At 36.0% G+C, this 12,765-nt stretch overlaps 1 protein-coding gene across 5 annotated transcripts; it reads left to right on the top strand.

Annotated features, from left to right (window-relative positions):
• Window positions 1–408: 408 nt before the first annotated feature.
• LOC100268141 (uncharacterized) lies at window positions 409–8,825 on the top strand. Of its 5 annotated transcripts, XR_785929.3 has the most exons (3): window positions 417–608; window positions 1,195–3,308; window positions 7,888–8,825. XR_785929.3 is itself a non-coding variant. In XM_010652584.3 (2 exons), the coding sequence occupies exon 2, from the start codon at window positions 1,200–1,202 to the stop codon at window positions 3,150–3,152; it is 1,953 nt and encodes a 650-aa protein (XP_010650886.1). In that variant the 5' UTR covers window positions 409–523; window positions 1,195–1,199; the 3' UTR covers window positions 3,153–3,615. The 5 variants fall into 5 exon arrangements, 4 of the variants coding, with proteins under 4 accessions (XP_010650886.1, XP_002282072.3, XP_019075332.1 ...); XM_010652584.3 differs by lacking the exon at window positions 7,888–8,825 and having other exon boundaries at window positions 409–523; window positions 1,195–3,615; XM_002282036.5 differs by lacking the exon at window positions 7,888–8,825 and having other exon boundaries at window positions 1,195–3,615.
• Window positions 8,826–12,765: the final 3,940 nt, after the last annotated feature.

The following is a 12,765-nucleotide window of genomic DNA, read 5'->3' as shown; positions in this document are numbered from 1 at the left end:
TGAAAAATATAATAAACATTTCAATGATTTCATTAGCTAAAATCGGTCCACACTCTTAACATACGGGGCTAGAAAAAAAGTAGGCCTAAGAATATTAAAATATGAGGTTAAATTAATAAGAAAAATGATATGATTAGAACGGTAGAGTACAAGATTAAATACTTAAATTAGAAATTAGAAGAAATTAAACATTATTTTATAAGCTTCAGATTGAATCAAGGAGAGTCCGATTCGATCCAAAAAGGTACATCACTGTACAAACAACTAAAGAGATGGATTAAGCCAGGGAACGAAAAAAAGGGAAAAACGGAAAAGGGAAAGAGCTCACCTGCGTGTTTCGCTGACCGCGGTGGAACCGACCGAAGAGTAAGGAATCCTATAAGAAATTCATTTTCAGACAATTTGATCATTTTTGATTTAAAATTTGTGTTATTTAGCTATGGATTTGACATTTATTTGCAATATTGTGAGTTTGTGAGCCGGTGTTTTCTGGTCATTTCGGTCTAATTTGTGAAATTACGAGGTGGGTATTAGCTCTCCATATCTGCTTTTTCGTAATTGTACGACGTGGGTGTCTGATACAAGTTATGATTCTATGGTTTTACGAGGTGGGTATTGGAAATTTATTTGTTTTTTCGTGGGTTTATGATAGAGGTAACTGCTACTTGTCTCGATTTTTATAATTTTACAAGGTGGGTCTTGGAGATTTGTAATTCATTTTTCGTTATTTTAGGACTTGGGTTTGATGTTTCTTTTGATTGGTATGATTTTATGAGCTGGGGAATATTTCTTCGTTGATATTGTTCTTCTTAGGTGGCCGATGGAAGCTGTTTTGTTTTGATGGGTTGCAGAAAGATCTCTCCATATGTTAGTCTGTTCTTTTAGTAGGCTTTAGATCTCTTTGTTTTAAGCTGCCTAAGATCTTCACAGTTGTTGTTTACTAATTTATTTTTCTAGTTTGATTTGTTGTGCTTTATGAATATATTAATTTCCATATTTGGCCTGTATTTCTCATTTATGTGCTTAAGATCTTTAGATTGGTTTAATTTTCTAGTTTTCAGAATGGATATATTAATTATAAAATTTTAGTGTGTTATTTTAATTGTTCTATGCTATATAGTATTCTGTATCTCCATATAAGAAATAAATGTCCATGACAAGTAAGTTTTCTGTATTTTGATTTATTTAAACCAGCCTACATGGATCCAATGGCTGAAGAGCAATTAGATTATGAAGATGAGGAATATGGAGGGGCTCAGAAGATGCCATTTCAGGGAGGTGGAGCCATTTCTGCACTTGCAGATGATGAGCTGATGGGGGAAGACGATGAATATGATGATCTTTACAATGATGTTAATGTTGGAGAGGGTTTTCTGCAGATGCACCGATCTGAAGCACCAGCACCATCAGGTGTTATGGCTGGTGGGCCGTTCCAAGCTCATAAAACCGATGTCCCACCACAAAAACTAGAAGCTGGCACTTCACAGGGGCTGATCATCCCAGGAGTTTCAATTGAAGGGAAGTATTCTAATCCCCATTTCCATGAGAAGAAGGAAGGGCCAATGGCTGTTAAGGGGCCGGAAATGGGATCTACTAGCCACTTAGATGGGCCTTCAGTTTCACAGAAGGGAAGGGTTTTGGAGATGACTCATGATACTCAAGTCAGAAATTTGGGATTTCAAGGATCGACTCCAATTCCCCAAAAGACTGGGGCTGAACCAAGTGATGTGCATGGAAAAATTGCTAATGAGTCCACACCAGTCCTGAATTCTGGAACTGGTGGTCCTAGAGCTGTTCCACAGATGTTGAGTAACCAAATGGGAATGAATGTGAATGTGAACCGTCCAATGGTTAATGAAAATCAAATCCGGCCAGCTGTGGATAATGGTGCAACCATGCTCTTTGTAGGAGAACTACATTGGTGGACAACTGATGCAGAACTTGAAAGTGTGTTATCTCAATATGGAAGGGTGAAGGAGATTAAGTTCTTTGATGAGAGAGCTAGTGGTAAATCCAAAGGCTATTGTCAAGTTGAGTTCTATGATGCTTCTGCTGCAGCCGCATGTAAAGAAGGAATGAATGGTTATATTTTCAATGGCCGAGCTTGTGTGGTAGCCTTTGCTTCTCCACAGACTTTGAAGCAGATGGGAGCTTCTTATATGAACAAAACTCAAGCCCAATCTCAGTCTCAGGGAAGGAGGCCTATGAATGATGGGGTGGGAAGAGGTGGTGGGATGAATATGCAAGGAGGAGATGCCGGGAGGAACTATGGAAGAGGTGGTTGGGGCCGTGGAGGGCAGGGAATACTCAACAGAGGCCCTGGGGGTGGAGGACCAATGAGGGGAAGAGGGGGTGCTGTGGGAGCAAAGAACATGGTTGGAAACACTGCTGGTGTTGGTGCCAGTGGAGGAGGGTATGGGCAAGGTCTTGCAGGTCCCACATTTGGAGGTCCTGCTGGTGGTTTGATGCATCCTCAGGGTATGATGGGTTCTGGATTTGATCCAACATATATGGGTCGAGGAGGTGCTTATGGAGGGTTCTCTGGTTCTGCTTTTCCTGGGATGGTACCTTCATTTCCAGCTGTTAATACAATGGGACTTGCAGGGGTGGCCCCTCATGTCAACCCTGCCTTCTTTGGCCGGGGAATGGCAGCCAATGGAATGGGAATGATGGGTGCTACTGGAATGGATGGGCACCATGCAGGAATGTGGACTGACACGAGTATGGGTGGATGGGGAGGAGAGGAACATGGCCGAAGGACTAGGGAGTCAAGTTATGGTGGAGATGATGGTGCTTCTGACTATGGGTATGGAGAGGTGAACCATGAAAAAGTTGGAAGGTCAAATACTGCCTCCCGGGAAAAGGAAAGGGGTTCTGAGCGTGACTGGTCAGGGAACTCTGAGAGAAGGCATCGTGATGAGAGGGAGCAAGACTGGGAGAGGTCAGATAAGGATCACAGGTACCGGGAAGAAAAAGATGGATATCGTGACCATCGACAACGTGAACGTGACTTCAATAATGAGGATGATTGGGACAGAGGACAATCTTCTTCGAGATCTCGGAGCAGGTCCCGGGCTGTGGCAGATGAAGATCATAGGTCTCGCTCAAGGGATGGTGATTATGGGAAGAGGAGACGCTTGCCATCAGAGTGATGCTATGCTGTTCATCTTTCTTTGGCAGTTCTTATGAGACCCCACATTTATGTTCTCACTTCTCAGTTTCTCTTCATCAGAGTGCTACAGTGGATATATTATACTTTCTGATTTCTGTTGGCCCCACATACGGAGTGCGGCTTCCGGATGGCAAAAGTAAGTTACACTAGTTGGGGTAGGAGGGAACAATATTCCCTATTGCTTTCCTTCTACTTTCTTCTGAACATAATTAGATGCAAGACTTAATAGTCATGTGCTAAAGACAGATTAGTAGCTTTTATTAGCATATTAAATGTGGATTTTCTTTGTGGGGTTGGACTCGTAATACCCTGTTGCCAGGTGTCTGGTGGTTTAATATTTGTCCCTGCCAATTCTCGTTTTGAAAAAATTGGCTTGTGTGGTGTGTGGCAACGATACACTTGAAACCTTCTTGTGTTATATTATTATTTGAGTTAATTGCCCATGTATCTGTTTTCCCAGTTTTCAACATGACTAAAGTGATACCTTTAGTGATTGCTATGTGCATGAACAGTATGAAGGATTTACAATTCTTGTAGTGGTTTTTTCTTTTCCACTTCTAACGTTATCTCGTTGGTTGAATTTTCTATTAAAATGTCCAATCAGGAATTTCCCCTCATTGCTTACTTATCTGTGTTAGTTCATGTATACATACTCTACATCAGTTGTGGGCTAATTATATTTTTTTGCAGATCATTCTCTATGTAGCTAAAGTTTATGTGGAGTTCTTTATGGAGATGAGATATTTTACTTGATTTTTTTCTGCTCTTAGAATGCTTGAGTATGTTTCTGATTGGGTTGTAGTTTAGCGAAATTTGCATTTACTTATTAGTACAACAGAGTTTCTGTAATACTAATTCCTTGCGGTAAGATTGCCACTGATGGGTACCAAGACTTGCTCTTCAAAATAATCAATTGGGGGGAAGATATCGTTCTTCTGGTTTAAAAGGTGCTGTTGGTTTTCATTTTGAGATTTATCTAACAGTGGAGCATTAGTGAGTCTGCCTTTTACGGCCTATCATGGCTTTATAATATGTAGCACATGCGTTTCTCAGCCTCCCTTTAGATGCTGCACTGTAATTCTGTTGATTTGAGAATGCATGATGCTTGATGATGTTGATGTTTTAAGCATTAAAACAGTTTCTTGCTGATTTGTGTCTGCTTCAAGTGTTATTGTGTTGGGTGATTTAAGACTTGCAAGTTGCAACTATGCTATTCTGAAACTTTTCTTTCTGTGCAGCAGCTCCAAAATTTATGTGAGAAGAATTTTTGTTCTAAAGCCTATTTATGTAGTTTTAGCATACCTTATCTGACCATTTTGTAAGTTAAAGCCTACTTTAGTTGGCATCTTTTGTTTTGGTAGACTGAAAGGTGAATGAGAGTGCTGGCTTTGTAAGCCTTGCCACTGGTAGATCTAATGAAGAGGAGATAATATTTTCTCTGGTATTTGGCTATCTAACAGAAAGAAAAGGAAAGAAAAAGGGAAAATCCTTTGGCATGTATCCCAACTAAGGCTAATGGATTTATTTCTTGGGTTTGTCTAAAAGAACATGAGCAAGTTCACCTCTTAGGGCCTGCCTTGTGATTTTAGTAGGTAGCATGGACACTTCTTTTTGTGCCAAGTTGGTATTGAACAGTCATGTTTTGATTTGCCTGGAATAGTGCTTGGCATACCTCTGCATGCTTTGAATTTTAAATAAATGTTTTCTTTAGATAATGCATTTGACACATGATTAGAAATCCTATGGATATAGATTAGGGACCTAGAGGGGCTTGAATAGGTGCGACAATCAATTCAATTGTCGAATCTACATAACCTAATCTACCAACTTTAGTTAATACATGGTCTAGTCAAGATCTTAAGAATAGCCATTTGACCAACTATTAAGTGCAACAAAAACAACACTGAACTAGATCAACCATTTTGGGGTAGATATATCAAAGATATGTTTAGATTTGATTTACTTAATATAATCCTAAAGTTTTCACTAACAATTAATAGGTGCATTTTCTTTACATGAAAAACTCCCTGAAATTGCATGAGACCATCTCCAAGTTAAAACTTACATGGTAAAAGTTAATGCTTAATTTTAAACAGTGAATCCTAATCCGGAGTGTGCAAATCTTCATCTGTTGACTCACACATGGTGAAAGTTAAGGCTTACAAGTTTAGTCAATGCTCAGTGTTACATAGCAAATCCTTATCTAGTGTCCATTAAATTTTCAGTTGTTGATTCATGTGTCTTTCAAATGTTTGAATTGATTTCATGATTTTCCTTTTCTTGATTGAATACACAATCTGCACTATTGACTAACAAGTTTGTTACCCACCATAGGATGAACTGAATTTCTTCAGAATACTCATACTTGAGTCTTGAATGTGGGTGTCATTTGGTGAAGCTGAAAAGCCTTTAAATTGTCCAGATGCAAGAAGAGCTCATCTTCAAAATTTTGACAAAAACAAAAAATTGAAGTTACTCGATGGTATTATCACTTTTGTTAGCAGAACTTGCTAAAACAAGAAATTCCTAACATGATTGACAGTCTGTTTACATGATTGAAGAAATTTTTAAGTAGGCATGAATGCAAACCTTCATCTTCACAGCTTTATTATAACAATGGAGTAAGTGGCTCAACTTTCTACTAATTTTTTGCCGGTGGAATTTACCAACCCACTGAATTCCTAAAATAATCATCACAGATAAAAAAAAAAATGCTGAGGATACGACTCTGTGATATGAGAAGAGCTAGTTTACTGCATGACTTGGGTCCGAGTGTTTAGCCATGTCTGCTAAAGCATAAACCAATCTGTGTCCAGTAAATTCTTTAGAGTTTGGGCTCTACATGGTTCATTATATACCCATGTTCAAATGGGTATATAATGAAAGAGCGTTCAATGATATTGAACGGTCAAACCAAGCTTTAAAACATTCCTTTTTGTATACCCTTGTAAATTGGGCTAGGGTGTTTATAGAGGATCATACTTTGTCTACGATTGACTTTATGGAATGGCTATATGTCTAGCTAGGGGAAAGGTTTTTTTTGTCTTCTTTGCCTAGCTTTTTTGGCGTTTTGATTGTATTCTTTGTGTGTACTGTTTTTGCCGCTTCTAGGCCCTTCTATTTCAAGCTCTATTTACCTATCAAAAAAAAATTATATACCCATGTTCAAATTGTTTTTGGGATGCACCACATGATGCCTACTCTATGATATCCTGACCCTGAGAATTGGATGAAACATATGCATACGAATGTTTGTATATTTGGTAAGTTAAGTTTTGTTGGTTGCAAATGGATGTTTCCACCTTTTTGTACAGATTTTATTGAAGCCATATCATAATTGCATTGACAATAATTCCGCCTTTAAGAGCATAGAAATCATATAGCAGGTACGGAAAAATATGAGTAAAATTATAACCTTATTATAAAAATAGTAATATGTCACCTGGAGATGTCTGTGGCAGTATGAGGTTCCAAAAAATAGAAAAATATAATTTCACCTGTTGTCCGTAGACTCAAATCTTGACTTCTTGTTGATATTCAATCTCATGTACTTGTCTTCTATCATTTTGACTCTTAGGATATCAGTCTTATGTACCCTCTTCTATGATTTTGAAGTTTAGGATGTCAGTCGTCCTTAAGAGCAAAGCAATAAAAAATTGAAAGAGAAGATGGTGAAACAATTGACTTCTGGGAAGGAAATGCCTTTCTCTTGTGGAGATATTACTGGTGTTTTGGTAGCCTTATAATATGAAAGAAATCTGTTGGAGTTCTAACATACGATAATTATTTAGATTGCAATTTTATCAATTGTATTGTATAGAAATGACTGCAATTTGACTAAATTAGGCCTCTATTTCCTAATTGGTTTTCAGTTGGCCATCCCATTTCATCATTTGTTCTGTTTAGGTCCATGCCTATACTCACCATATCAGTTTTTGGTCTTTTTTGGCTTTCATCTTTTCCTTTTGCATTATAGTTATTGTGCAGTTCACTTACTCTGTTCTGGTTCCTTTGTTGGCCTCTGTTGCACCTCATCCTGTCCTCAATGATGGCAACTCAAGCTTCTCAAGGGTGATGCATATCTTATTCCATCTTTCCTTGTATTGCCACTTCTATTTTAACATCCTCATTTTGGCTCATCTCATATTTTTAAAATGTTTCTTTCCCAACATTCTCTTCCATAAAGCTTAACTAGCCTCATTAATATCCTGTAAAATTTCACCTTTAACTTGATTGGTATTGTGTGATCTCATATCAACCCAGAGGTACATCTTCTTTCATGAATCCTTCTCTAATTCTATGGGCAATTTCCTCATTGACCTCTAATTCTTTTCAGTCCTGTGATTTTAACCTTTCTATGTTGTCTGGCACTCTTAACTGTGAAATGCAATCTACATGGTTAACCAGGAAGCATGGAGTTGGCTAATCACGTCTTTGTTCTTTGTGTCTTAAAGAATTTTTATGCATAAGAATTTGGAAAGGATGAATTAGGAGATACATGAGTTATTGAGTTATTATGGGTTTAAACCAGGTTAAGCTGCAATTTTATTGATATTACTAAGAGGGTCAAAGTAGCTCAAAAATTGATGTCAATTTATGATGCAACTTATTTCTTTAATGCTTTGCCGATGATAATGAGTAGGAGAGTTAGAATATGGAGGGTGTTTTATTATTGTATTTTGACATGGGGATTTTCTTTGTGTCATCATATTCAGGGAGCAGAGTGGGCTACTCTTTGTTGTCTTGATTGAATCAGACTATGTTGGTAACTTGGAGTAAGATGTGTTTTGGCTGCCTTCATTGAATTCCTTGATAATGACTATGGTGTGCCTAATATGTGAAAGAAGCCTCCACTTTAGTGGCTTTCATGTTGTTCTTCTCAAGAACTACCTTAGATTCTGTAAATCGTGCTTCTGCAAGAAAAAGTTTAGAAAGAGTCCAATTAATGAACTTATCAAATATCGAAGGGATGTTGGAGTCAGTTTTGGAACCAATCACCAAAATATCTGCATGCAAAAGCGCTATGCTATCTTTTCTAGTAGTGGAAGCTATGTATTATATCCACAATATGTAATGTGCCTCATTCTTTCTTTCCTTTTTTTTCCTGGTGGCTCATATGTGAGCTTGTAAAAGTCTTGTACCATTCTTGAGGCCTCATACTTGTTAATTATTGGTGTGTTGTATCTATGATGTTAGCTCGGTGTCTTAGGGGAATCAGAATTGAGCTTTTAGTATGTTGTAATGTGTTTTCTCTTCCCACTGTAATCATAATTTATAAGTTCTGGAGAGCTCAGTTTCTGTCCAAGCAACTTCACTGTAACCATAAAAATGTTTCAGATGTATTTCCCTGTTTTTATCATGTGAACTTGGGGTGTACTTGGGTTTAGGGCCCATGAGCTGTAGATTGCTGCTGCATTCTGAATGGGCTGGAAATAGAAGACTTTGATTGTTTCCGTCTTAATGAAGGCCTGGTGCGGTGTTCTTTTTGTAATTTTTCTTTCCAAGTCTTCCTTTTGGAAGCATTTGGTCATATGTATAGTTGTTCTTGAAGGGGCATCATTGTATAAAATATAGATCATACTCTTCTGTTAGTTTAATAAACAGAGAAAATGGAATGTAGTGTTATGCAAATGTATTATACATTTGATTATGAGTCTTTTCATCTTCTTCTTCTTCTTCTTCTTCTTTTTCTCTCTGTATTTGAGGAGGTACCACATCATTCTTGATGGAGGCCAGGAATTTTTAGCTACCTGCTTCAATTGCTTCTTTTGATGGGTGCCCTTGGCTGGGGTAGGAGAGCTTTTCTTCTTGAATATTTTTTTGTGCTCCATTGTATTCTTCCTTTGTACATGGGGTTTGCCTGTTTCTTCTTAATGTATGTTTTTCTTTTTATTTAAATAATTTATTCTTGTATAGAAACTTAAGGTCTTTGTATCTATTGATCACAATTATGGATGTCTGTATATAATCTGGTATGGTTATGATGTGTATAAAAGTTCTGTGACAGCACAATTGAAGAATATTATGACATATTGGGGTTTCATGGGAGCGCAAAGGGGTGGTTCAAAGAATATGAATAAAAAGTAGTGAGAAATAGATTTCAAATTTTTGTTAAGGTTTGTATTTGGATAGAACTGATAGATTGCTTTTGAAGTTTACCCCATTAAACATTAGGAATGATGCAATTGGGAATCAGGCTTCAATGGTGAGAGAAAGGTTCTAACGATTTTCAAGTTTTGGTTGAGTATCTGATATTTTTTTTTTATAGGAATGAGAACCTAATGGTTTAGAAGGTTTATCTTTAGCATCTCTAGCATTTGAAAGGGACTAAATGTTATTCCATCCTATCAAATATCTGTCTTTTCTAGTGAGGTACCTAGTTTAGATTGCTAGGTAGTTGTGTGGGGCATGCTGATTGTGCTAGAAAGTGGTTGTAGGTTGCAAATGTCTTTTTAAGGATTTTTCTCCAAACGAACAACAGGCTGCCAACTGCTGCTATTATTTTAAAACTTTTCTTACTGTATAGTTTGAGATTCCAATGAATCTAAATCTTGAATTATTGGGAGTTGATGGTGTAATTTGAGTGAAACACTTTTGAATCTTATGGTTGATGGCGGTTGAATTGGCTTAAATTACATTGAACATACTTCTGGCTAGTTTGAATACTGCATGTATTCTGAGCAGTATTGTTGTAATAGGTTGGTATATATATGTATAATGACACTGATGCATCTGAAGAGAGAAGGGTAATGATTTAAATTTGTACATGGTCTAGTTTGAGGTGTACTTTTAATTGGGTTGAAAGATTAGAATCTCTAGGTTTAGAATAAGCAGGATTAAAAATGCATGGAATGTGACTTTAGCAAATCTAGAATAGAAACGGGATGTACCCAAAAGTGACTGGTTTTTTAAATTTGGATTGGTCATCCATATGGAGGGGAAGATTGAATAGGATACGGTTTATAGATTGGAGCCAGATAGATGAAAAGTACATGAGGAGTTGATTCTTTGAGAAAAAAATGAGGCCAGCAATACTTTTATGGTCTAGAATGTTGGGCATTCAAAAACTATCTTTCTCATAAGCATAAGAGAAAATTTTCTGAAATGGTTTGCTCAGGTACAAAAGCCAATGGTTGCAGCAATAAGGAAAAGTGATTTGTTTCAAGTTAGTGCCTCCATGAGGACAAGAGCAAGGTCAGGAATAAACCCAAGTCAGGGAGGTAAAGATGTTGAAATGATCATGCATTTCATTTGTATTGATCATAAGATCCAAAAAAGCCAGTTCTTATTGAAACTATTGCTATTCTTACAAGCTTCAGGATCTTTCAGATCTATTCCCTATTTTTATATGTAAACTATGTACTATGGTCATAGTTTGTGTGGCTAGCTTGCCAAGACATGCACCTTGTTGAAGAGGTGTGCCTAGTCTAGTTTACTCGTTCTTTTTAAATACTTATATTCTTGAAATTTTCTAATTGTATATTGAAATTTTTGTAATTTCATTACTTTTTTTGTTAAATGCTTCTTTTAAATGTTTAGAATTTGAACATTTTTATTGACTGGATTATGTTTTTAATCATATTTTATAAAACTGATATGCATCATAGTTTGCATTTCACTTCACTTAAGTGAGCATGTTGTGTTGCCCCTCGGGCCTAAGCTGTAGGAGACTTTTGTGTCTTAGGTGGGCCATGCGCCTTTTAAGCTACAGTATAGGAGTTATGAAGTTATATAAAGCTTTCTGTTGCATCCTCTGGAGCCAGTAGGTTTTGGTTGCTCAGGTTTCTTTGTATTCATCTCAATTATGTTGTGGTTAGTGGAGGTTTCATTTCCTCACCCTGTGTGTTCTTAAATGTTTATGTTTCTCAATGTAGTTTCCTTTTCCCATTTTCCACCCTTCTTGGGTAGTGCTGCTGTCCTTGAGAGTTGTCATTGCACAGGATTGGGTCATGCAGCATCACTTCCCATATGAGCTTTTACATGGTCTTGAATCTTGATTTGGGGTTGCTGTTGTTAGGCCCGTGATTCGATCATGGCAAGCCACTCATCTTGTATTTTAGTATTGAATGCCAATCCTTCATTGGGGAGGATCGAGCTGCCTGCTTTTAAGTATATCTTGTGGAAGAGCAGACTTTCTAGGTCGATGTACCACTGCCCAACAGTAAACCATGTTACTTGTGTTTATCGCTTTATCTGCACTACATATGCTCCATGGCAGTGCCTGCCTGGTAGATTAACAACGCTTTGAATCTTAAGTAATTTATGTTGTTCAGCGCAATGATCAGGCGGTATTGCTTCCTTCATTCAATGGTAACCCTAGCTGCCTATAAAACTCAACATTAATTTGAAATAATCGTCTTATTATGGTCACAGTTTCAAGATCGATATCACGATTTAAAAATTGGGTATTAATAGATTAGTTTAATTTGACAAATTTTAATGGAGTTCTATAATTTTTTTCATCTTTAAGGTTATGTTTGGTTCGGGTATTAGGGCAAGAAAAAAAATATTAAAAAAATGATTTTTTTCATACTTGTTTTTTTAAATATAATTAAAATTATAAAAAAGTTATATATTTTTAAATGATTTAATTTAGATACAAAAGAGTTAAATCTGTAAAAAAAAAAAAAAAGTTTGAAATAATATATAAAGATAATCTATGAATTTTAAATCTATTTTTTATTTTTATTTTTATTTTACTTTTTTTCTCTCACATTTATTTTAAACAAACCAAACATAATCTAAAAGTTTGCTTTTTATATTTAAAACAATATTCTCTTTTAGGTTGTGTTTGGATCGAGAAAATTTGAGGAAACACGAGGAAGAGAAAAATAGAAAGTGAAAGAAAAATAAAAAATATATTTAAAACCAATAAACTATTTTTATATATGACTTAAAATTTATTTTATTTATTTATTTTAGTTTTTTGTTACCAAGATTAAATAATTTAAAAATGTATAAGTTTTTAATTAATTTTAATTATTTTTAACATTTTTTATACATCAATCAAATATGAAAAAATAATTTTTTTTTAATGTTTTTTTATTTTTATTTTTATAATAGCTTCGAAGAATCAAACATAATCTTATTATTTAATAGTAATTAATTTTTTTTTCTTTGAGTTCATATGTAATGTAAAAGTCTTCAAAGGATTCTCAACCTTTCTACTTATTGTTTAAAAAATTCTACATAAAAAAAATAAAAATATCTCAAAATTAAATTATTCTAAAAATCAATCTATTTTCAAAAATATATATATTTTTAAAAAATATGGCATTGAGTGATGAATTATGTGAAGCCCAATAAGCAGGGATTGAAAAATCGGAAAATGTCGCCGATATTTCGAAGAAATATCGGATATCGGACGGCGCCGAAACGATAATCGTCACCGATTATCGATCGACGGAAAAATCGACAAAAAATCGGCAAAATCGCTGATATATCGGCGAAATATCGGCGAAGCACCGATTTATCGGAAAATTTCCAGATATTTTCCTACCAGTCCAGCCCGCGCACAGGATACAAAATCTGGCTCAAAAATCGTGGATTTAGGGTTCGTGAAATTTAAATCCAATGGCACAACAGCAAAGAGA

The sequence above is a fragment of the Vitis vinifera genome, chromosome 1 (genome assembly GCF_030704535.1).
Source record: "Vitis vinifera cultivar Pinot Noir 40024 chromosome 1, ASM3070453v1".
In the NCBI taxonomy this organism is placed as follows: domain Eukaryota; kingdom Viridiplantae; phylum Streptophyta; class Magnoliopsida; order Vitales; family Vitaceae; genus Vitis; species Vitis vinifera.
The sequence above is the reverse complement of the archived record's forward strand: the minus strand, read 5'-3'. Positions and strand labels throughout refer to the sequence as shown.